This window comes from Mirounga leonina, unplaced genomic scaffold (assembly GCF_011800145.1).
Source record: "Mirounga leonina isolate KUSES-001 unplaced genomic scaffold, KU_Mleo_1.0 Mir_151, whole genome shotgun sequence".
Taxonomy (NCBI): domain Eukaryota; kingdom Metazoa; phylum Chordata; class Mammalia; order Carnivora; family Phocidae; genus Mirounga; species Mirounga leonina.
In genome coordinates this window covers 60340953-60367548 of record NW_023270377.1, presented here as the reverse complement: position 1 = coordinate 60367548, position 26596 = coordinate 60340953, and the positions used below count along the sequence as shown (strand labels likewise).

The following is a 26596-nucleotide window of genomic DNA, read 5'->3' as shown; positions in this document are numbered from 1 at the left end:
GTTAATTCTTTCAAAGAACCAGCTCCTGGTTTCATTGATCTGTTCTACTGTTCTTTTGGTTTCTATTTCATTGATTGCTGCTCTGATCTTTATTATTTCTCTTCTCCTGCTGGGTTTAGGCTTTATTTGCTGTTCTTTCTCCAGCTCCTTTTGGTGTAGGGTTAGGTTGTGTACTTGAGATCTTTCTTGTTTCTTGAGAAAGGCTTGTATTGCTATATACTTTCCTCTTAGGACTGCCTTGGGACTGCATCCCAAAGATTTTGAACAGTTGTGTTTTCATTTTCATTGGTTTCCATGAATTTTTTTAATTCTTTAATTTCCTGGTTGACCCATTCATTTTTTAGTAGGATGCTCTTTAGCCTCCATGTATTTCAGTTCTTTCTGACTTTCCTCTTATGATTGAGTTCTAGTTTCAAAGCACTGTGGTCTGAAAATAGGCAGGGAATGATCCAAATCTTTTGGTACCGGTTGAGACCTGATCTATGACCTAGGTAGGATGTGATTGATTCTGGAGAATGTTCCATAGGCACTAGAGAAGAATGTGTATTCATTCCGTTGCTTTGGGATGGAATGTTCTGAATATGTCTGTGAAGGCCTTTTGGTCCAGTGTGTCATTTAAAGTCTTTATTTCCTTGTTGATCTTTTGCTTAGACGATCTGTCCATTTCAGTGAGGGGGGTGTTAAAGTCCCCCACTATTATTGTATTGTTGTCGATGTATTTCTTTGCTTTTGTTATTAGTTGCCTTATATAATTGGCTGCTCCCATGTTAGGGGCATAGATATTTACAATTGTTAGATCTTCTTGTTGGATAGACCCTTTAAGTGGGATATAGTGTCCTTCCTCATCTCTTATTACAGTCTTTGGTTTAAAATCTAATTTGTCTGATATAAGGATTGCCACCCCAGCTTTCTTTTGGTGTCCATTAGCATGGTAAATGGTTTTCCACCCCTCACTTTCAATCTGGGGGTGTCTTTGGGTCTAAAATGAGTCTCTTGCAGACAGCATATCGATGGATCTTGTTTTTTAATCCAATCTGATAGCCTGTGTCTTTTGATTGGGGCATTTAGCCCATTTACATTCAGGGTAACTATTGAAAGATATGAATGTAGTGCCATTGTATTGCTGTGACAGGTGACTGTTACTGTATATTGTCTGTGTTCCTTTCTGGTCTATGTTGCTTTTAGGCTCTCTTTGCTTAGAGGACCCCTTTCAATATGTCTTGTAGGGCTGGTTTCATGTTTGCAAATTCCTTTAGTTTTTGTTTGTCCTGGAAGCTTTTTATCCCTCCTTCTATTTTCAATGACAGCCTAGCTGGATATAGTATTCTTGGCTGCATATTTTTCTCATTTAGTGCTCTGAATATATCATGCCAGTCCTTTCTGGCCTGCCAGGTCTCTGTGGATAGGTCTGTTGCCAATCTAATGTTTCTACCATTGTAGGTTACGTATCTCTTCTCCCGAGCTGCTTTCAGGATTTTCTGTTTGTCTCTGAGACTCGTAAGTTTTACTATTAGGTGTCGGGGTGTTGACCTATTTTTATTGATTTTGAGAGGGGTTCTCTGTGCTTCCTGGATTTTGATGCCTCTTTCCTTCCCCAAATTAGGGAAGTTCTCTGCTATAATTTGCTCCAATATACCTTCTGCCCCTCTCTCTCTTTCTTCTTCTGGGATCCCAATTATTCTAATGTTGTTTCGTCTTATGGTATCGCTTATCTCTCGAATTCTGCCCTCGTGATCCAGTAGTTGTTTCTCTCTCTTTTTCTCAGCTTCTTTATTTTCCATCATTTGGTCTTCTATGTCACTGATTCTCTCATCTGCCTCATTTATCCTAGCAGTTAGAGCCCCCATTTTTTATTGCACCTCATTAATAGCCTTTTTGATTTCGACTTGGTTAGATTATAGTTCTTTTATTTCTCCAGAAAGCGTTTCTCTAATAACTTCCATGCTTTTTTCAAGCGCAGCTAATATCTTTAAAGTGATGATTCTGAACTCTAGATCCGACATCGTACTAATGTCCGTATTGAGTAGCTCCCACGCTGCTCCTCCCCAGGGAGGAAGGAGAGTCTCCCTGGATCTGTCACTTATTGGGTCCCTGCTGGAAGAGCAGTGGCCTGACTGTGCCGCAGATCACGGTTTATGGCAACCCCGAGCTGAGAGCCCGTGCCTCGGCTCTGTCTCTGCAGCCGGCTTCCCTGCTCCGGTACCTGGGAGCTCTGCCGCACTCAGGCACCCCCGGTCTTTCTGTGACCCTGAGGGTCCTGAGACCACACTGTCCCACGAGGGTTCCACCCCCTGCTTAGCCACTGGCGCAACGTCCCTCAGTGGAGCAGACTTCTAAAAGTTCCGATTTTGTGCTCCACTGCTCTATCACTTGCCAGAAGCGGCCGTCGGAGGCCCCCTCCCCCGCCGTCTATCTTTAGATTCACTTCTCCGCACATCCTACCCTCCAGAAAGTGGTCGCTTTTCTGTTCAGAGTGTTGTTGCTATTCTTTTCTTCGATCTCCTCTTGAGTTTGTAGGTGTTCAGAATGGTTTGATCCCTATCCAGCTGAATTCCTGAGACCAGACAAAATCCAGGTCTCCTACTCCTCTGCCATCTTGCTCTGCCCCCCCTTATACATTTTTTTTTAAAGATTTATTTATTTGTTAGAAAGAGAGAGAGAAAGAGCCTGGGGGTGGGGGAGGGGAGAAGTAGAGGGAAAGGGAGAGAGAGTCTTAAGCAGACTCCCCACTGAGCACAGAGCTTGACATGGGGCTCCATCTCATGACCCTGAGATCATGACCTGAGCTGAAACCAAGATTTAGACGCTTAACCAACTGCACCACCCAGGCGCTCCCAACTTTATACATTTTATGCATCTTCTGCAGTATGTCGCAATTGCCAAGTTTACAGATTATCTTCACTGTTTATATTTTGGTTTGGATGCTTTTAGATGACCTGAAATAAGGACAGCAAATAGGTGCAGTCTCTCCCCTATCCTAATTGATTAGTAGTGACTGTGTGAAACTTTAATTCTCAGCCCTGGCCATACGTTAATATTATCCAGAGAGCTTCCTATAATTAATGCCAATCTTACCCCAGGTCAATTTCAGAATCTCTAGGGGCTGGGCTTAGGCATATTTAAAATCTTCCCATGTGATTTGAATATACCGCTGGGATTAAGGATCACTGATCTGGAACAGTGTCTGTCAAACTTCAGCATGGATCCAGATCACCAATCTGTTAAAAACACAGATTGCCAGCTCCCACCACTGGACGTTCTGATTCACTAGGTCTTAGGTGGGGCCCAACTTTCTAACAAGCTTCTAAGTGAGGTTGATGCTTCATGTGTTGTCATCATGGAGTCATGATCACGTGGCATCTGCACCATGGGAACCACTGATGTAAAGCATGTTAAGAAGGAACTTGAGGGGGCACCTGGGTGGCTCAGTCATTGAGCGTCTCCCTTCGGCTCAGGTCATGATCCCAGGGTGCTGGGATTGAGCCCCACATCAGGCTCTCTGCTCAGTGAGGAGCCTGCTTCTCCCTCTCCTACTCCCCCTGCTTGTGTTCCCTCTCTAGCTGTGTCTCTCTCTGTCAAATAAATAAATAAAATCTTAAAAAAAAAAAAAGGAACTTGAAGCTGGAGAGCCTAGGTGGCTCAGTTGGTTGAGCATCTGATTCAGGATTTCGGCTCAAGTCATGATCTCATGGATTGTGAGATCACGTCAAGCCCACCCTCTCCCATGGGCTCTGCACTCAGTAAGGAGTCTGCTTGGGATTCTCTCTCTCTCTCTCTCCCTCTGCCTCTCCCCCCACTCAAGTAAGCTCGCGCTCTCTCAAATAAATAAATAAATCTAAAAAAAAAAAAAAAAAAAAGGAACTTGAACCTGAATTAAGATTTAGTGGAAAACAGGGGCATGATTGATTAGTTATGCCTGGGCAGCCATGGTCACAGAAAGGAGGAATTGTATTTGTTACTCCCACTCTTGAAAAGCAGTAAACCACCCTCGGTCACAGTGTAGAAATGGGTTACTCCAAGAATGTTTCCCTAGTTACAGTTTGTCCTACCCACATCAGGACAATCCATTCCCTGATGTACATTCTGCATCAGCAGGCAGCCCTGCCCTGTCCAGCTGGGACTGGAAGCTGGTCTGCTGTCTAGCCCACTGCCATTCCAACTCCTGCACACCACCATGGCAGTCGACCTCTCCTGGGGGCCTCGAATCTCTGTCCACTATCTCTATCTATTGTTGGAGAAAGGTAGCTTGTTTCCCCATAACTGTGAATTATTTTACCCAATTTGCTGGCTGGGATCCCAGAACAGGTCAGTCTTGATAGCATGTCGTAGACAAAGGCTGCACAACAGCATGAGGGCGGGGAGAGAGGTGCTGCGGAGTGTGGATGGGGGCTAAAACCTAACCCTGCCTCTGAACTTAGCCATAGATCTCTAAGGTTTTTGTTTGTTTTCTTGTTTGTTTTCTCTCCATTCTGAGGGGCTCTAATAGATCATAAAAGCAGTCCACAAAGAGAATTCAACAGTGGCCATGCAGAGACTTCAAGCAACTCTTCTGCTGTCACTGAGAAAAATCGGTGAGTCTTATCCATAATGTTCCCAGTCTTAAACTCGGGTGCTCTGTTCCAATGGACAGTGAAACAGAAGTATTCCTAACAGTGTTTTATATTGGTGAGTTGGAGAGAGTAGAGGCAAAAAGTGTTTTTTATCAGATTCTCCCAGGTCAGAGGTCATTATTCTGTGGGCAAAAGCCTTTATTCTGTAGGGCAACCTGAACACAACCCTGCTTTTTGGGTTCTCTTCATGGTAAAACAGGTACTTGGTCTCATTAAGGTAAAGCAGTTTTTCTCAGCTGGGGATAGTTTTGCTCCTCTTCCCTCTGGGACATTTGGCAATGTCTGGAGATATTTTGGTTGTCACACCTTTAGGGGAGGAGTTGTGCTAATGTCATCTAGTGGGTAGAGGTCAGGGATACTGCTAAACATCCTACCATGCACAGCACAGCCCCCTCACAACCAAGAATTGTCCAGCCCAAAATGTTCCAAGGTAGAAAAACCTTGTGTTTAAGATAAAGCAAAAAGGGAGTATCATTTCCTGTTTACCCACACTTTCTAGTTAAATATAACTCAAAATAAGTAGAGCATTAAGGCCCAGGGCCACCATGCAGCATCTTCAATGTACACAGGAGCTGCTCAGGTCTGCAGAGGACAATGCCCCTGGCTAAATGTAGGCTCAGGTCACCTTAAGTCAGGTCAGGCCAGCCCATGACATCAAGCACTGGAGACTCAAGGAACTCCTAGGCTTCCAATTCTTCAGGGGCATCTCCATAACCTACCTTCTCCCAGAAGAGGTTTTCAGGCCCTGTCATACATGTCACCAAGAAGATGACACAACTACAGGAAGGAGTGGACCATGGCAAAGGGATGGTCTAACTAGAATGAAGCTTACTTTTCATATTCTCCTCTAAATCAGTTGTAGGAACTTTTTCATTAAAAGTTTACTCCGGGATTTGGAGAAAGAAGCAGATCATTAGAAGCTTCTTTGCATCTTTTCCCTTGGAAAAAGAAGTGGTTTTGATTTGTAATTTTTAAAAATATTTCTTAATTTTTTGAGATTTCTTATTAATGTTTTTGAGACTTGACAAATTACATTATCAGTACTTCTCTAGTGGTCTCAAATTGTTGTTGGGCTGCTTATAAAGTACACTACTTTCCCAACAGAACAGCTCATCCAAGGGTACTTGAGGAAATATTATAGGCCTATCACCTCATACTAGAATGACAAAGTTTAGAATTTCTGATGCAGCAGGAAGACCCTTGAACTTGGCAGGTGGAAGACTTGGGTTCTGGTGCTAGTGCCGACATTTTCCAGCTGTTTGACCTTGGATAAGTCAGTGAACCAGTTTGGGAAATGGCTCTGGCTCCAGCCCAAGCCTCTCTCCCCTCAACCTCAGCTGGTGGCTGACTTTACACAGTATCAGGGCAGTGCTGTGAGCAACTTCAACTTCACTTCCCTGCATCTCAGAATCTCTTTCTCTCCAGCTGTTCTTTCTTCCTTTGCTCTCGTCTCAAAAGACTACAGGTCTTTTCCTTGCACAGGCTAACTAATGCCTTCATTCGAGGTCCTATCCTCCAGGCCCTATCCCCATCACTTAGCCCACACTTGCTTTCACAGCTTTCTCTCTCTGCTGTCTCTTTCCCTTTTGCTTATACCTTTCCCCTTTCTACAAAATAGGCTACTCTTGGCCCTAGCTTCCCTCTTACTTTTACTATCAGACTATCTCAGACTGACATCCGGGTCAGTTGCCTCATTCCCTCACCTACCCCTCCCTCCTTGATCCTGAAATCTGATCTGTGCCCTCCCCGTGTCTCTACAACTGCTCTTGGGAAGCTCAGCTCCCAGTTGCTAGAACCTCATCTTCATCAGACTCTGCAGCATCTGTTCCATGGGCCGTGCTGGCCTCAGGTTGCCCTCTTCCTTGGTGTTTGCGGACCTGCAGGCTTCAGGCTCTTCCTCTAAGATATCCTTGGTCCTGTCTTCTCTGGCTCCATCCTCCTCATCCACCCACCATCGAAATGAGGTAGTTCTCCAGGTCTTTGACTTTCTTCTCTACTCCTCACCTGGGTGATATCCTCTCTCCCTGGTGTGTTCTGATACCAACTCTCAGCTCAGTGAGCATGGTTCCCAGGTCTGTGTTCTGAACCCTTCACTCCCACACCTAACCTTCCTGGCCATGTATTTCTGATTTACACACCAGGGCCTTAGCAGAAAAGTCCCCAGCAAAGTAACTTTTGTGCCTGACCCTCCTACTGTGGTGAGTTGTACAAACATTCTCTGGTGACCTAGCCTTGAAACCTGGCAGTCAGTTTTTATCTCCGGCAGTCATTTTTGATCCCTACCTCTCACATAACCCCACCTCCAGTCATTTTTTTAGCGTCCTTCCCTGGTCCAGGCCTGTCATTATCTCCTTCTCTCTCTCCTGTTTCTCTTCTTTATAGACCAGCTTTTATTTCTGACACCTGATCAATTGTCCTAAAGCATATTCTGACTTTTCAAAGAACTTTAATGGCTTCCCATTTTAGACCAAAAGAGGTTCAGACACCTCAGTGTGCCATATCAAGCCTCTTTCTGTCTTGCTGGACTTTGTCTTCCAGATCACCTCCAGCATGTCCCTAAATGCACCCTGTATGGTCAGACTTACTGTTTTACCAACACATCTACCTCTGTTCTCTCTGCTCATGCCTTTCTGTTCAGCTCTTAGCTATCTCATCAAGATACATTGACGTATCCCTTTACTCCATGAAGACCTCAATTCTCTTCAATGCTCCTTGAACCTTTGTAGTCCGTGTTAACAGAACTACTAAAAATCCTGGTTCACGACGAGATAATGAACTTACATCAGAATGTAAATCAACCCACTGCTTTCTGCATCAAGAAAGTTTGCTGTGAAAAAAATATCAGCTCAGCTGAACAATGTACTTGGTGATGAATTGATTTACATTCTGGCACAAGCTCCTTATGACATTGTGAGCAGTAACAGCTCACAGACAGTGTCCTGGTGATAAACAAACCACACTTTGGTTTATCATTCTCTGCAGTTTTTCATGTATTGCCTGGTGTTGTGGTTGACTGTGTGCGAGCAGGTCAGCTTCTCAAAGGTGAGGGCTGAGTCTTACTTCTCCCTGTTTCCAGTATGTGCAATAGGTACTCCATAAGTTTATTGAGCTGACTTCCAACGCGCCTCGTAAGGCTCAGATTTTTATGAAAGAAATGTTCTTCCTGCTCAGTCTTTGGGTGGTGACAGCAACAATAGGATCGAGAATAATTCATCGGATAGGACATGCCTGCCCCAGGGAGCTAGGGGTCTCATTTTGCCCTCTGTACTTGATGATCACCTCAGTGCCCTGTGGATCAACCCAGGGGTTGACAGGAAGGAAACCAAGGAGGGGGGGAATGCCAGGGTAAGAGATGGCAGACTAAGAAGAAAGCTAAGTCATGCCAATGATGATGCTCTTAGCAGTAATTAACAGACCCTTCAACTAATATGTTTATGAATCCCTCAGGATAGAGGTCTGGACACAGAAATTCCAGTGCTGGTTCATTTGCTCAGAGATGTCAAAAAGGATGTGGGTCCTCTTCATCTCTCTGCCACTTTCCGTGCATCAGCAGTGCCCCCACTTGCGGTCACACGGTGGCTAACGCAGCACCAAGCATCATTTCCTCACATGGCAATGTCCAAAGCAGGCAGGAAGAGATGGATGGGAAGGGGGCTCTCCTCGGGACTCTCTCTGTTTCCCAGAAGTCCCTAGGACACCCCTTGCATCTCACTGGCCAGTAATTGCCAATTTGCAGAGGTGGCTCTGCCTGGGAGCAACAGAGAAAGCTGGGAATGCAAGCATGGGCATTTGCAGCTTTGCAGGAGAGAGTAGGCAAAGAAATAAGGGGTTGGAGAACCAACCAACACAATGTGCCAGAAGAGTCCTGAAGGGGTAGTGATGGGAGCAGATAGGTACCAGAGAAAGATAAAGGGAAGGTAAAATCAGAGGGAAGAGTTCATAAGGAAGACCCAAACATGACAAGATATATTGCTGAGAATAAGAACAACATAATCATTCAGTTTCACTCAACATTTGTTGTGAGTCCAGGTCTTTTCCCACAATGATCTCACATGATTCTCATTCTAGCCTTTTTGGGTGGTTACTGACTCCATGTTACTGATAAGTAAACTAAATCAGGGAAGGCTAAGATAAGTAGGTCTCACATGCTGGTCTAGAGACAAGTGCTGAGTTGGACATATCAGATTTACCTACTCCTGCCCCTAATCAGCTAATCGGGAGGGTCACCCAGTGTCACACAGAAAATAAATGGCAGGTCTGGGTTTGAAATCAGCACTTCTCTCTCCAACAATAAAAACAACTAACATTTGACACTTATTAACAAATTCCTGGGCACTGTACTAAGTGTTCTACATGTGTTACCTTATTTAATCCTTACATAACTACCTGATGAAAGAGGTACACATTGTATAATTTCTGACATTAAGATATTACAAGTAATTCGCTTTCTGGTGGTGGAGTCTGGAGAAGACGTGCAGAAATGGCACCTCCAAGCAGAAGGAAAAACAGGTCATCAGACTTGGATCTTAGGTAGCCAAAGGACAAAATGTGTGTGGTGTCTGCCACATCTTTGCATCCTTCAGTGACACTTCCATCCATGTCACCAGTCTTTCTGGCAAGGACACTATCCACCATGTGGCTGGTGGGCTGAAGGTGAAGGCTGACCCAGATGAATCCTCTCCCCATGCTGCCATGTTAGCTGCCCAGGATGTAGCCCAGAGGGGCAAGTCACTGAGCATCTCATCAAACTCCAGGTCACAGAAGGAAACAGAACCAAAACTCCCGGGCCCAGGGCCCATCAGCCCTCAGAGCCCTTGCCTGCTCAGGAGTGAAGATCAGGTGGATTGAGGATGTCACCCTCACCCCCACCCCCACCCCCACAGTACCTGCGGGAAGGGGGGTTGCCATGGTTGCTGTTTGTGGACAGGATTCCTCAAATTATTATTTTCTGTTAATAAATTGCCTTTGTGGAAGCTTAAAAAAAAAGATATTACAAGTGATTTGCCAGTGTGGCTTAGTAAAGTGACAGTCAGGATTTGGATGCAGGTCTTCTGACGCCAGAGCTGAAACTTTTGAGATACTGTTACATTCTGCTCCCAGTCTAGGTTCCAGGCTCCAAATGCTTAGCCCATGGCTTTTTTCTGCTCTGTGCTCTTTATAACTGTCATTGTAACAAATCGTAAATCACAATGAGCTAAGGAATAAACCCTGATTGGCATAAAACTGTCATTCTGTGATTGGTGGGAAAAATTCCAGCACCGACGTCTTGGGATAAAGCCTCATGGAGAAGATGCTCCCATCTGTGTACCGTGGGTTGGGAGCTAACTTGGCTAAGGAGAAGGCAACTCCAGGTTGAAAGTAGAAATGAGTGGTTGGGGTGGCACTCCTCCGCCCCTCTTCCTCCATGAGCCTGTAACTGTGTACAGTGAATGACAGAAAGGAAATAGTCTTTTATGTCATGGGGCTTTGTTCCCATGATGGTAATCCTCTATTCTAATGCTGATAAGTACAATAGTGAGGATTATGCTCCTTAATTTAATTTGGCCTGCATATGGCAGAGCTCTCGCAAGGCTTTTATTTGACATTCTTTAGCCCAGCCAGCCTGTTGTTGTATAAAAAGCAGCCCCTGTAAGGGAGGCAAGAGATTGATAATGCTGGTGCACATGTTTTTATCCGGCAGCTTGTAACACACCTCCGGAGAAGCTGCTTCGTGTGGGCCACTTGAGTGAGGATTCAGACTCAGAGGGATGGGAATCTTCACAACTCAGGCGGCTCTAGGAGAGCTGGCACCTCGAGAGAGGGGAAAACGAGCACATATTTCTCCCGTGTGTCATCCTTGCAGCTCTGGGGCTTGGAGCCAGTTGGGCTGACCTCAGAATCGATGAGCCAGAGAAACAGCCTCCCAGTCAGGGCCGACTGTGGGCCAGATTTTCATGTGCGCTGTGAAAGTACAGATTGCCACATATCTTGACAAACGCTCTGCGTGGGGGGGTCATTACAGAAATATGTGGCACCGCGAAGAAGATAAAACAAAACTTTTCTTACACATCAGAGGGCTTTTCCTCTCCCACCCTTCAGTCCCCATGCTCAGTTTTCCTTCTACTTCCATTTCACCCCCTCAGGAGGCTAGTGCCCTCCAGTGAACTTTCTACCACTGTGGCCAAGTCAATGCACTAAAGCAGTAGAGGACCTCATGTGGACCCCGAAAGAGGTAGGCAGCAGGGGTGGGAGGAGTGGTGGAGGTGGTGGCCTTCTTTGATGAAGCGCTGAGGATGTGCAAGATACTCTGTGTGTTATCTCATTTGGGTGGAAAGCAGATGGGCCTTGGTGACAGTCCTGGGTTTAAACCTTAGTTCAGCTCCTTATAAACTATGAGCCTTGGGCAAATTCCTTCATCTTTCTGAACTTCAGTGTGCTTGGCTGCAAGACGGTAATGCGTGTGAGGATTAGAGATGATCTATGCAAGGGAACTAGCGTAGTTCTAGACGCCTAATAAATGCTCAAGGGATGAAGACCAGCTGCTATCACTTGTGGTGACGGAAGTGGTAGGAATAGTGGTAGTAATAGTAGTATTTAAAAGGTTACTGTAGGGGCGCCTGGGTGGCTCAGTCGGTTAAGTGTCTGCCTTGGGTCCTGGGATCAAGCCCGTGTTGGGCTCCCTGCTCAGTGGGGAACCTGCTTCTCCCTCTGCCGCTCCCCCTGCTTGTGCTCTCTCAGTCTCTCTCTCAAATAAATAAATAAAATCTTTTAAAAAATTTAAAAAAACAAAAGGTCACTATAAAGCTAACCTGATATGAAGGTTCAAAATCCCTCTGGCTTTGCTCTAGGGCTTTAGATTGAAATAAGCATTGAGGATTCCAGCACTTTAGAAACTTTGAACAATGCTCACTCTCTGCTTTAACTTGAGAGCCCAATTTTATTTTCTGTGGTCCTGGCTGTTATCTCAGGGATAAATCTGAGGTTGACTTTGGGCCTGATTCACCCTTGCCGGTATGGCCAGGATTCCAGGGGCACACCCTCAAATGATAACTTTCAGAACTTACTCAATTATTAGGGCCTTCTTAGAGTTTCTTGATTTTTAAAATATTAATTGGTCACATTTATTTTCAAAACCTTTTTGAAGCCAGAAACCTTATCACCAGCTGAAAGGAGCTGCAGGGAAAAAATCTGTTTTGAGTTATATTTTTCCTTGTGGATTTGCCATGGCTGTACATAAATATTTATCTGAACTATTTCAACAAACCTTAAATCATCAGTGATCCTTATGCAAAGGAGCCTTTTAGAAGGATTGTGGATGTCAAGAATGTCAGCAGTCCAAGTTCTCTTTATAGGACCAGATTCCAGAGACTGGAGGCCTCTTTTTAAAATATTTGGAGCTGTTTGGTGGTTTTCAATATGTCTTTTGTTTTCCTGTTTCTGTATATCTGTTCATGCTGTTCCTTCTGAATAGAATTTCCTTGCCAGTTCCTTCTTCACCTGTTGATATTTTACCCAGCCTTCAAGCTATCACGCATGTGGCCCTACCTACAGGGCCTTGAAGCAGACTAAAGCTAGAAGAGCATCCCGGGCAGGAGAAAGAGTGAGCCATGGTCCAGAGGCAGGATGTTCAGGGGGCACTCTGGGAAGGTGAGGTGTCCAGTGGGACGAGGGCTGAGGGAGCAGCGGTGGGGGTGGCGTGATGCAGAGAATACTCTAACAGGCAAGAAGGCAGATGGGAGCCAAGACGTGGGAGGCTTAAAAGATGCACAAAATATTTTGGACCGTATTCTGTAAGCTGAAAGATGTACACATACAGTCATTGGGTAGAATATGGTCTGCAGACATATTTTGTTTGGCCTGCACAATGTTTTTGAAATTCTTAATTAGTTCCCAACATATAAAAATAGATTTCATGGAACAATTCAGATTTCTGATGGCTTTTGAAAAATTGGACTATCTAAGCAGCAGTCTGCTGGAACCGTGTAGAATCTGTCTTTCATTGATACCTACTCATGGCCTGGCTCCCCCAGCATCTGAGTCTGATTCCTGTCCAGTGTGTGCAGAGGCCCCATGCCGGCAGAGGAAGCAATTTAGGCTACAGACTCTGGAGCCAGATTGCTTCTGTCTAGGCTCAGGTCTGTGTCCAGCTAGCTCGATGACCTTGGGCAAGTTAAAGCATATGTCTAATAATGGTACCTTCCTCCTATGGCTGTTGTGAGAATAAACTATAGGGAATGTGTAGAAGACTACCCAGCCTGTAGTAAATGCGCAAAAACGTTAACTGTTATTACTATATTCTCCATGAGATAGTAAACTCCAGGGTTGAAACTGTCACTCACTTCTGAATGATTCAACTAAATCTGGATGTAGAATCATGGGCCATCATAAGCATAAAGGTAATTGATGAATGGGTGAATGAATATGTGCTTTTTAAATTTTTATTTCTTTTTTTTATTTTATTTTATTATGTCATGTTAATCACCACACATTACATCATTAGTTTTTGATGTAGTGTCCCATGATTCATTGCGTATAACACCCAGTGCTCCATTCAGGACGTGCCCTCTTTAATACCCATCACCAGGCTAACCCATCCCCCCACCCTCCTCCCCTCTAGAACCCTCAGTTTGTTTCTCAGAGTCCATAGTCTCTCATGGTTCGTCTCCCCCTCTGATTTCCCCCCCTTCATTCTTCCCTTCCTACTATCTTCTTTATTTCTATCAGATCCAAAGGTAAATTTCATTAGTTTGACCTCAAGAAATGCTTCTTATTTATGTTGAGTTTGACTTGAATATAATAATTAATTTTTGATAAATTAGGAATCTGGTTTTCTCAGAAACCTAGCAGAGCTAACAAAATAAGTGAAGGGAAATGTTAACATTGTCTCATTTTTCTATGATGGATCTAACTGCCTAACTGAAAAATAAGACCCAGGTTTGGAAGATGCTTAATTATGTCTTTTCTTTATGAAGCTCAATTACTGGCAGGTAAGTGTCTGTGGTTAATATCTTAATTTAGGGTTGGTTCAGGGGCGGTTGGGTGACTCAGTCGGTTAAGTGTCTGCCTTCAGCTCAGGTCATGATCCCAGGGTCCTAGGATCGAGCCCCGTGTCAGGCTCCCTGCTCAGCAGGAGCCTGCTTCTCCCTCTCCTCCCTGCCCACCACCCACTCGTGCTCTCTCTAGCTATCTCTCTCTCTCTCAAATAAATGAATTAAAAAAATCTTTTTAAAAAAATTAGGGTTGGTTGCTAGGAACCAGACGTAGTGAACTTAAGCAGAAATAATCTTAGAACACATTTTTGACTTGGGTTCTCTGACCACCCCCCAACACATGAGATCCACACTTCAAGGCAATGTTTTGTGCCTGGTGTCTCAGACAAACGTGAAGCATCTTCAGAAATGATTTGGACAGTTTGGCATGAAAACCAATTTCTGGTATGTTCAACATATCTTACATAGAGCTGAAGTTATGACACCACCCCACCAAGGCCTTTAATGTGATGACCTGAGGACATGAATACATTTGCCATCAGCAAAGGATGCTGTCAGCAAATGATGGCATGACTCTGCAGAGTTGACCTGCAAAGTTGGATTCACTTTCTCTCTGGAAAACTTGAACATTTACAGAGAACTTTGGTCCAGTGACATTTAATTTTATTTGGATAAATATCATCTAAAACTGAATGATGTGTTCAAGATTCTAAAACATTACTCTTTAACTTTGTACTTTAAATGTCAAATAGCTCTCCTTTCTTTAAAAAAATCAACTTTTTAGAATGATGATGCCTCTACTTTTTTAAAGAAATCTCCATCTTTCTTTAGCTCTCTCCTTTTCCTTCTTTCCTTCTCTCTTTCTCAACATCTCTATCTCTCTCCTTATACAGTTGATACCTACACCTCAAAAGTTCTGGTTTCTCATCTAAAGGACAATTTCAAGTAATGACAAAATCTGGCAAATTCTTCTGACCATTTCATTACCCCTTGTTCCCACCTACATTACCCATTTTGTGGGTGTAGGAATTTCTAGAAATTCCATATATCTCTGATACCTACTTTGCTGGTATTCTCACCCATACCCTTGTGATATTCAGGCTCAGAATGAGTTTTTGACGAAAATACCTTTTCATATTGAGCCTATTTTGAAAGAAAGAAAAAAAAAAAACTTGAGAAAAGAAAACTTGCTCAAGTATTGCAGGAAACAAGATTTGTGTAAAAATGAATTCTACATAAAAGTGTTTTATCATCAACACGTAAGGAAACCTAGATTATAATGCTGAGGTTGAAGGCGGATTAACTTTGTACATTTCCACAATTTTACTAACTTTTTTTCATTTTCTTCTCTGGGTTAAGAGGAAAAAATATTAGTGTTTCTGCTCCAAGTATGTTTTGTGAATTCAGTGGCAGTTGGCTCCTACCTGTAGGGCACAAATATTCCAGCACATTTCCCATTAGCATTGCCCCAGTCACTTTAACCTAAGAAGGAACCTAAGCCGTGTTTGCCACAGAAGCCATTGACAGTAGTAATGTCACACTTTTTCTGTGTGTATCTCAGTGACTTCTCAGACTTGTCTCCTTGATGAGTAGACAAAACAGGAGGAGGGTTGAATTTTCTTCTTTTCATCTGAATGGCATAGGTCAGGAAGACAGGAATAGAGAGCTTTGGTAAAACAGGGCCCTAGCGACTGCTGTGATTGGGAAATTAGATAATAAACAGACCCTGTTACCAAGATTCTAATGGCCTAAAATCAACACAGCCTGGGGACGCAGGCAGGAATGGGCTTCCTTGCTCTGGCCCAGACCTTCCCCGGAGAGCTCTTTGTGTCAACAAGAACAGCCAGGGCTCCTGGCCGGCTCCCAGCACTCAGAGTGGGGCTATCATTTTTGTTTGCTTTGCAAATATCTTAATGGGAAGTGGTTCAACACCACCTATGGGTTAATCTGAAGGGTTCTGCTTGGCAGCTGTTAGCTCTGAGAACCACATGGCTGCTCCCGGGTGGAGGGAGGCAGGCTGACGGTTAACTACCCAGCACCAGGTTGAGGCATCTCCTTTGCTTATTAGATTTACTGACTGGCAGGAAGCACCTTGTTGTCTTTTATTTTTAGTTTGTTCCTCCTGGGAGTATAAAGATATTATTCTCAGATCCAATTGTGCTTTTCCCTCTCAGGCAGGGCACTTGTCTCCATTCGTTTCACTCGCATGCCACATACTTCTTTCACCTAAGTGCGTTCTCATAGGATCGGGAATTTGATATTAAAAGTGATGGTGTGGTGGCAGCGGAGGGTATTGTTGGTATTGTTGCAGGAAGAAGGATCTGGTATGCTAGCCTGCCAGGAGGGCAACGCTACAGCCCTGTCTTCACCTGGGATCTAAAGACTTGAATAGACACCAGCTTTCTTAAGAATCCCTGCCCTGCTGTTCCCTTAGTTTTCTTCTCTCTTCCTGAATTTGGCTTTCACTTGTCTTGACCCATGGGAATGCTTGCCTGGCTGACTTGGCCAACTCATGTTTTTCTGGATCCGTGTCAGTTGACACTGGCACAAACGAACTCTTTCCTTTTGCTTTCCTCACTGGATTATAGGCAGGGTTGGACGATTGCCACAGTGCAGGTTAGGGAAGTTCCTAGACTGACGACAGACTTGTAGACAGTTTCCAAATGCCCCATTTGTAAAAATGCAAGAAGTGCAGATGACTTTATAAATCTTGGAACGAATGTCCAGCTACCCTCAATAACAGTGGAGACTTGCTCCCAAGACCATTTCCTTTCCTGAAGATTTCCACACTTCTTTGTAGGGCTACCTGGTGCTTGAGAGCAGGGGCTATCTACAGTCCACTAGACCTGCTGCTACTAAGGGGAAGACCTTGATGAACTTATTTTCTCCATTTCCTCATCTTTAAATGGAAGACAAAATGGTACAATGTCTACCTTGCCAGGTCTAGAAAGTCTCATGAGATAACATATATCAAGTGCACAGCATCTCACCTGACACATGAAAAGCACTCATAAATGGTAAGAGGGAGTTATTGTCACTCTTTCTGAAGGATTCATCTTTCTCTGTGTAATTTTTAGTGTTCTACATTCTTTTCTGGGGCATTCATTTTGAAGCCTGTGATTCATAACTCTTTAAAAATAAGCCAGTGCCAGGGGTGCCTGGGTGGCTCATTTGGTTAAGCATCTGACTCTTGTTTTAGGCTCAGGTCATGATCTCAGGGTTGTAAGATCGAGCCCTGTGGCTTGAGATTCTCTCTCTGATCCTCTCCACCTCTCTCTCTCCCTCTCTAAAAAACAAATTAAATAAGTAAATAAATAAATTAAGCCAGTGCCAAATTGAGGATAATTTCAGTATCAAAGTAAATGATAATAAAAGAATATAATCTACTGAATAAAATAAGAATCCATTAATCCACATTGATAGAAAAAAAGAAGGGAGGGAGGGAGGGAAAAGAGGATGAAGAAAGGAAGTAACAGGGTAAGCTTTTCTTTGCAATAAAATGTGAAACAATAAATGTAAAAGGAATGATGAAAACAGAAAATAATTGTTTGGCAACTACCAAAATAATCATTGTTTCAGATAAAAATCATCAGTGGATGCTAAAACTAGTAGGTGAAAGTTTAAGGAGTAACAAGCTTTTCACGGAGTCACAGAGTAAATCTCCATGAGATACTTAGTAATTACAAAAGGGCGGTGGGGGTGATCTGGCAAACAGCACTTTAACCAAGTGTTGAAAGTTAGTATCACCAGTAATTGGACAGATTGACAGCATGTGCCTCCTGATAGGAGGCACTGAGAAGAACACAACATCACTCCTGTGGACTTCCTGCCAAATGTGCATAACCTGGATCCAATCATGAAGAAATAGCAGACAAACCAAACAGAGAGACCTCTTCCAAAATTACTGACCTGTAGGCTTCAAAATGAATGACAAAGGATGACTGAGGAACTGTTCCAGATGAAAGGAGACTAGAAAAATATGACAACTGAATGCAGTGTATGGTCCAGAATTTTCCTTTTCTATAGAATAAGACATTATTGGGACAGTTGGCAAAATCTGAACATCCTATACATTGGATGATAGTATGTATTAATGTTCATTTCCTGATTTTGGTTACTGTACTATGGTCATATGAGAAAGTGCCCTTGCTTTTAAGAAGAACACACTGAAGTATTTAGGGATAAAGGAACATCAGGTGCAACTGACTCTGAAATGGTTCAGAAAAAAAGTTACATATATTTTTTTGTGTATATGGATATCAGTATACATGTACCAAGAGAAAGAGAGAGAGGAGAGAGAGGATAAGGCAAATGTGTACTTTGCTAATATTTGGAGAATCTGCTTGGGAATATACAGAATCCCTTCTGTTATTCTTTCATCTTTACTATAAATGTGAAATTAAGTCAAAATAAAAAGCTAAAATTACAAAATCAAGTCAGTGCTGCTTCCCTCCTTTTGGCTGGGCAATTCATCAGCCACTGTCTCTTTAGATCCCGCTCCTTCTCAATCCAGACCTAAATGTGTATTCACATCAGCATTGCCCTGTATGCTGTCTGTCCTTGAGCCTCTCCACTGTGACTCTGCTAACTGCAACAGTCTTGTTTAGGCTTTTTCACCTAATTTTTTTAAAATTCCCCTGAACTGTTCCTCCCTACCCTCACGCCCCCTCCCTCATCTGTCTTTGGGCCTCATCATTTAAGGCCATGCTCCTCATGCACTTTATTTCAGAATTTCTTGTTTCTTTCTTTGAACTGAGCATAGCTTCCAGAATTCAAAGAGGTAAACTGGGTTAAATATTCTCTTTTGGGGGTGTACTAGTGATGAGGGCATCATGCAAAAGATGTGGATGTTAGACTCGTCTCTTCCTCTGACTTAACTTGGACAAGTCACATCAGCCTTTCGGGGCCTCAGTTTTTCCGCATACAGCATGAAAAAGGTGTGACATTTCCTTTGTCTCCACAAGTCTGTGCCCTGGCCTGACTCAGTCTTTAAAGTGTTAAAACTGTAACTCAAAATTAACTCAACCCCCAAGTCACCTTGTGACCCCGCCCAAAGGAGAGACAGAGGTTGGAGAAAGGAAGCTACCCAAGATACCTCTCATTATCCTTCTCCTGTCTGTCAAGCCTGAAGTCCCAGTTCAAGGACTTTTATCTCAGAAGTACAGAATTATAAAGACTAATATAACACCTTGCTAAGTGTGTTTTTAAATTCTGACCATGTGTATATCTCTTAATTCTTTTAAAATCCTATTGTCTTACATTTACATTTCATTCTGCCTAAAAGCACAAATGGAATCCTTTTGTCTCAGTTGAGCAAGAATTTTTATTTATATTTTCCTGATAAAGAATCTGAGTTACTGATTTGCCCAAGTTAGAGTTGCCATATTTAACAAGTAAAAATGCAGGATACTCACTTAAATCCAAATTTAAATAAACAGTTTTTTTAGTGTATGCCCCATGAAGTATTTGAAAAAACTTATACCAAAAAATTATTTGTTGTATACTTAGAATTCAAAATACACCATTAGGTGGGTGTGTTTAGCACCAGCCCAAGTGCTCTGGAACTAATATGTCATGAGTTTGTACATGTATATCGTAAATATATATCATAAAGTGTGTTGCTAAACCTTTACCAAGTGTTTACAGTAGTCCTCTGGCCTCTACATGCTGTAACACGTAATGTTTTTTACCCTGTAAGAGCTTTTGCTTGAAAACATATGCAAAGATATCAATTCCTATTTATTTATTAAGGGCTTTACTCAGATATCATCTACTGCAGCCATTCAATCTAAAATTGCAGACGCTGCCTCCAACACTTCTTATGCCCCTTTCTTGCTTTAGTTTTCTTCTTTGGCACTTCTGTTTAATGTGCTAGCATATTTACTTATTTCTTTCATTCATTGTCTGCTTCCCCCACTAGAATGTAGGTTACTAAGAGCATAGGAATCTTAGATTTCCTTGTCACCTCTGTATCCCCAATAACAGCAAGAGACAAAGGTACTCAAATATTTGTGGAAGAATGAATGATGTCTGAGAGGCTATTGAGGACCTTATATAGCACATGTAATACATGTTGTATTTATAATTATACAGAATCTTAAGAAGTCTTTCCACCAAATTAGAATCTTGAGTGTGGTACAGTGTATATAATCTTAATATTAGTCCATGGATACAAGGTAAATAAAAGGTCAACAGGTCAGGGATCAAGGGGTGTCTCTAGATAGAGTTGGGCTTAATTTAATCTACTTCGGGCAGGTTTTCTAGAATTAAATGTTAGTCGCTCCAAGCAACATTTATTAAGATCCCAAATATGGAGGAGACCTGGATTTCGTCTGGTCTCAGGAATTCAGCTGGATAGGGATCAAACCATTCTGAACACCTACAAACTCAACAGGAGATCGAAGAAAAGAATAGCAACAACTCTCTAAACAGAAAAGCGACCACTTTCTGGAAGACAAAATGACAAGACGGAAAATATCACCTCAACAAAAAGAACAAGAGGTAGTACCGACTGCCAGGGACCTACTCAATACGGACATTAGTACAATGTCGGATCTAGAGTTCAGAATCATCACTTTAAAGATACTAGCTGCGCTTGAAAAAAGCATGGAAGTTATTAGAGAAATGCTTTCTGGAGAAATAAAAACAATCTAACCAAGTCGAAATCAAAAAGGCTATTAATGAGGTGCAATCAAATATGGGGGCACTAACTGCTAGGATAAATGAGGCAGATGAGAGAATCAGTGATATAGAAGACCAAATGATGGAAAATAAAGAAGCTGAGAAAAAGAGAGAGAAACAACTACTGGATCACGAGGGCAGAATTCGAGAGAGATAAGCGATACCATAAGACGAAACAACATTAGAATAATTGGGATCCCAGAAGAAGAAGAAAGAGAGAGGGGCAGAAGGTATATTGGAGCAAATTATAGCAGAGAACTTCCCTAATTTGGGGAAGGAAAGAGGCATCAAAATCCAGGAAGCACAGAGAACCCCTCTCAAAATCAATAAAAATAGGTCAACACCCGACACCTAATAGTAAAACTTAACGAGTCTCAGAGACAAACAGAAAATCCTGAAAGCAGCTCGGGAGAAGAGATACGTAACCTACAATGGTAGAAACATTAGATTGGCAACAGACCTATCCACAGAGACCTGGCAGGCCAGAAAGAGCTGGCATGATATATTCAGAGCACTAATGAGAAAAATATGCAGCCAAGAATACTATATCCAGCTAGGCTGTCATTGAAAATAGAAGGAGGGATAAAAAGCTTCCAGGACAAACAAAAACTAAAGGAATTTGCAAACAGAAACCAGCCCTACAAGAGATATTGAAAGGGGTCCTCTAAGCAAAGAGAGCCTAAAAGCAACATAGACCAGAAAGGAACACAGACAATATACAGTAACAGTCACCTTACAGGCAATACAATGGCACTACATTCATATCTTTCAATAGTTACCCTGAATGTAAATGGGCTAAATGCCCCAATCAAAAGACACAGGCTATCAGATTGGATTAAAAAACAAGACCCATCGATATGCTGTCTGCAAGAGACTCATTTTAGACCCAAAGACACCCCCAGATTGAAAGTGAGGGGTGGAAAACCATTTACCATGCTAATGGACACCAAAAGAAAGCTGGGGTGGCAATCCTTATATCAGACAAATTAGATTTTAAACCAAAGACTGTAATAAGAGATGAGGAAGGACACTATATCCCACTTAAAGGGTCTATCCAACAAGAAGATCTAACAATTGTAAATATCTATGCCCCTAACATGGGAGCAGCCAATTATATAAGGCAACTAATAACAAAAGCAAAGAAATACATCGACAACAATACAATAATAGTGGGGGACTTTAACACCCCCCCTCACTGAAATGGACAGATCGTCTAAGCAAAAGATCAACAAGGAAATAAAGACTTTAAATGACACACTGGACCAAAAGGCCTTCACAGACATATTCAGAACATTCCATCCCAAAGCAATGGAATACACATCCTTCTCTAGTGCCCATGGAACATTCTCCAGAATCAATCACATCCTAGGTCATAAATCAGGTCTCAACTGGTACCAAAAGATTTGGATCATTCCCTGCCTATTTTCAGACCACAGTGCTTTGAAACTAGAACTTAATCATAGGAGGAAAGTTGGAAAGAACTCAAATACATGGAGGCTAAAGAGCATCCTACTAAAGAATGAATGGGTCAACCAGGAAATTAAAGAAGAATTAAAAAAATTCATGGAAACCAATGAAAATGAAAACACAACTGTTCAAAATCTTTGGGATGCAGTCCCAAGGCAGTCCTAAGAGGAAAGTATATAGCAATACAAGCCTTTCTCAAGAAACAAGAAAGATCTCAAGTACACAACCTAACCCTACACCTAAAGGAGCTGGAGAAAGAACAGCAAATAAAGCCTAAACCCAGCAGGAGAAGAGAAATAATAAAGATCAGAGCAGCAATCAATGAAATAGAAACCAAAAGAACAGTAGAACAGATCAATGAAACCAGGAGCTGGTTCTTTGAAAGAATTAACAAGATTGATAAACCCCTGGCCAGACTTATCAAAAAGAAAAATGACCCAAATCAACAAAATCATGAATGAAAGAGGAGAGATCACAACCAACACCAAAGAAATACAAACAATTATAAGAACATATTATGAGCAACTCTATGCCAGCAAATTAGATAACCTGGAAGAAATGGAGGCATTCCTAGAGATGTATCAACTACCAAAACTGAACCAGGAAGAAATAGAAAACCTGAACAGACCTATAACCACTAAGGAAATTGAAGCAGTCATCAAAAACCTCCCAACAAACAAAAGCCCAGGGCCAGATGGCTTCCCAGGGGAATTCTACCAAACATTTCAAGAAGAATTAATACCTATCCTTCTGAAACTGTTCCAAAAAATAGAAACGGAAGGAAAACTTCCAAAATCGTTTTATGAGGCCACCATTACCTTGATCCCAAAACCAGACAAAGACCCCATCAAAAAGAAGAATTACAGACCAATATCCCTGATGAACATGGATGCAAAAATTCTCACCAAAATACTAGCCAGTAGGATCCAACAGTACATTAAAAGGATTATTCACCACGACCAAGTGGGATTTATCCCTGGGCTGCAAGGTTTGTTCAACATCCGCAAATCAATCAATGTGATACAATACATTAACAAAAGAAAGAACAAGAATCATATGATCCTCTCAACAGATGCAGAAAAAGCATTTGACAAAGTACAGCATCCTTTCTTGATCAACACTCTTCAGAGTATAGGCATAGAGGGTACATCCCTCAATATCATAAAAGCCATCTATGAAAAACCTACAGCGAATATCATTCTCAATGGGGAAAAACTAAGAGCTTTCCCCCTAAGGTCAGGAACGCGGCAGGGATGTCCACTATCACCACTGCTATTCAACATAGTATTAGAAGTCCTAGCCGCAGCAATCAGACAACAAAAAGAAATAAAAGGCATCCAAATCAGCAAAGAAGAAGTCAAACTCTCACTCTTTGCAGATGATATGATACTTTATGTGGAAAACCCAAAAGACTCCACCCCAAAACTGCTAGAACTCATACAGGAATTCAGTAAAGTGGCAGGATATAAAAGCAATGCACAGAAGTCAGTGGCATTCCTATACACCAACAACAAGACAGAAGAAAGAGAAATGAAGGAGTCGATCCTGTTTACAATTGCACCCAAAACCATAAGATACCTAGGAATAAATCTAACCAAAGAGGCAAAGGATCTGTACTCAGAAAACTATAAAATACTCATGAAAGAAATTGAGGAAGACGCAAAGAAATGGAAAAACATTCCATGCTCATGGATTGGAAGAACAAATATTGTGAAGATGTCAATGCTACCTAGAGCAATCTACAGATTCAGTGCAATCCCCATCAAAATACCATCCACTTTTTTCAAAGAAATGGAACAAATAATCCTAAAATTTGTATGGAACCAGAAAAAACTCCGAATAGCCAGAGGAATGTTGAAAAAGAAAAGCAAAGCTGGCGGCATCACAATTCCGGACTTCAAGTTCTATTTCAAAGCTGTTATCATCAAGACAGTATGGTACTGGCACAAAAACAGACACATAGATCAGTGGAACAGAATAGAGAGCCCAGAAATGGACCCTCAACGCTATGGTCAACTCATCTTCGACAAAGCAGGAAAGAATGTCCAATGGAAAAAAGACAGCCTCTTCAACAAATGGTGTTGGGAAAATTGGACAGCCACATGCAGAAGAATGAAACTGGACCATTTCCTTACACCACACACAAAACTAGACTCCAAATGGTTGAAAGACCTCAATGTGAGACAGGAGTCCATCAAAATCCTAATGGAGAACACAGGCAGCAACCTCTTCGACCTCAGCCACAGCAACTTCTTCCTAGAAACATCGCCAAAGGCAAGGGAAGCAAGGGCAAAAATGAACTATTGGGACCTCATCAAGATAAAAAGCTTTTGCACAGCAAAAGAAACAGTCAACAAAACCAAAAGACAACTGACAGAATGGGAGAAGATATTTGCAAATGACCTATCAGATAAAGGGCTAGTATCCAAAATCTATAAAGAACTTATCAAACTCAACACCCAAAGAACAAAGAATCCAATCAAGAAATGGGCAGAAGACATGAACAGACATTTTTCCAAAGACATCCAAATGGCCAACAGACACATGAAAAAGTGCTCAACATCGCTCGGCATCAGGGAAATCCAAATCCAAACCTCAATGAGATACCACCTCACACCAGTCAGAATGGCTAAAATCATCAAGTCAGGAAACGACCGATGTTGGTGGGGATGCGGAGAAAGGGGAACCCTCCTACACTGTTGGTGGGAATGCAAGCTGGTGCAGCCACTCTGGAAAACAGTATGGAGGTTCCTCAAAAAGTTGAAAATAGAGCTACCATACGATCCAGCAATTGCACTACTGGGTATTTACCCCCAAAGATACAAATGTAGGGATCCGAAGGGGTACGTGCACCCCGTGGAAAGAGCCAAGATGTCCATCAACAGATGAATGGATAAAGAAGATGTGGTGTATATATACAATGGAATATTATGCAGCCATCAAAGGGAATGAGATCTTGCCATTTGCAATGATGTGGATGGAACTGGAGGGTGTTATGCTGAGCGAAATAAGTCAAACAGAGAAAGACATGTATCATATGACCTCACTGATATGAGGAATTCTTAATCTCAGGAAACAAACTGAGGGTTGCTGGAGTGGGGGGTGGGGTGGGAGGGATGGTGTGGCTGGGTGATAGACACTGGGGAGGGTATGTGCTATGGTGAGTGCTGTGAATTGTGCAAGACTGTTGAATCATAGATCTGTACCTCTGAAACAAATAATGCAATATATGTTAAAAAAAAAAAAAGAAGATAGCAGGAGGGGAAGAATGAAGAGGGGGAAATCGGAGGGGGAGATGAACCATGAGAGACGATGGACTCTGAAAAACAAACTGAGGGTTCTAGAGGGGAGGGGGGTGGGAGGATGGGTTAACCTGGTGATGGGTATTAAAGAGGGCACCTTCTGCATGGAGCACTGGGTGTTATGCACAAACAATGAATTATGGAACACTACATCAAAAACTAATGATATAATGTATGGTGATTAACATAACAATAAAAAAATTTTTTAAAAAGATCCCAAATATGATTATATGACTATCTGGAAGAGTCCAGTAAAGGAAAAAAAAAAAAAAAAAAAGGTGCTGGAGGTTGAAAACACAGGCTCTGTGTCCACCGGATCTGGGTTTGGATCAGGATGTCTGCATGCCACCTAGGCAGGTTGTTCAATTGGCCCAAGCTTCAGTTGTGAAAAGGGGACCCTAGTAGGACCTAGGCTGCTAGCCCTGACACGAGGATTAAACAAGATGATCCGGTCAGATTCTCAGCACTGTAAAGTGTGTTCAGCCTATGCCTGTGCATTTCTTTCGGTCACGGTGTTCCTCCTCACTACTGCATCTGAATCCCATCCCTGGGTCTGAGGCCGGTTTTCTCTTAAGCTCCCTTGGTTGCTGACAAAGAACTGAAGTAAGTTTTATGGGTTACTTTAAGTATGGGTTATTTTAAAGGCTCTTAGTTGAATTTCTTTTTTTCCAATAAGGCAAACATTCTCAGCAGAATGAAAAAAAGGCCTCCTGCTCTTACCTTACACTTGACACATGACAACTGCCTGCAATAAAGTAGTATAGGAGAAAAAAAAAAAATGAGAATACAAGAACTCGCAAATTAAGACTGTATGTGCTTATGGTTGGGGAAAAGCTATGAGGCAAACAAATATCAAATTTAAAGGACTCAGTGGGACTTGGGAAATTAACATAAGTACATACATCTAACTAATAGTGCTAACTTTGAGCAATGGCATTATAAAACATTTATTGGGCTTTTTGAGCCCTTTTGATGAATTTGTCCTTGAGCCATGTTCTAAAACTTAAAATAATTATGTGTCCAAGAACAAACAAATACCCACCCATCTATTTAAGTATAACTTGCATATTCAACTTATTCAGCAGTGATACTGATCAGGATACTGAGATACAGGGTATGGCCTCAAAATCTTTATAAGAGTTACCAAGTGGCCAAACCTAATGAAAAACAAGTAATACAAAAGCTGTGATCATTCTTTCTTGTTTCTCTTTTTTCCTGCAATACTGGTGATCTTATTTTGCATGATTATTATTTGTTTTCACTTCTTCTGTATTCTTTGTATTTCCTTCATGTTATATATCAAAGCCCAGGAATGCTTTCCTTCTTTAAGAATCAACAAATCCCTCAAGTATCCCAGTTAAGCTAATAATGAGGTACCCCCCACCCGTTTTTTTGGCCAAAGAGGTAAGCAATGATTAAAAAGACTGATAATACCCGGTGTTGATGATATGACGGGAAGTGGGTTTTTTCATACTTTTGCAGGTATGAATGTTAATTTTTGTTGCCTTTAAGAGAAGATTTTGGTGATATAATTCAAAAGCTTTAAAACAGGCAAAGAATTTGTTCA

At 42.1% G+C, this 26596-nt stretch overlaps 1 protein-coding gene across 1 annotated transcript in view; it reads left to right on the top strand.

Moving 5' to 3' along the window:
- Positions 1–26596, top strand: part of MYO3B (myosin IIIB) — a 394690-nt gene that overhangs the window by 274852 nt on the left and 93242 nt on the right. Inside the window, exon 29 of the mRNA XM_035008358.1 lies at positions 4475–4571. Within this exon, the coding sequence (XP_034864249.1) occupies positions 4475–4571 (97 nt within the window). The remainder of the gene's footprint in view (positions 1–4474; positions 4572–26596) is intronic.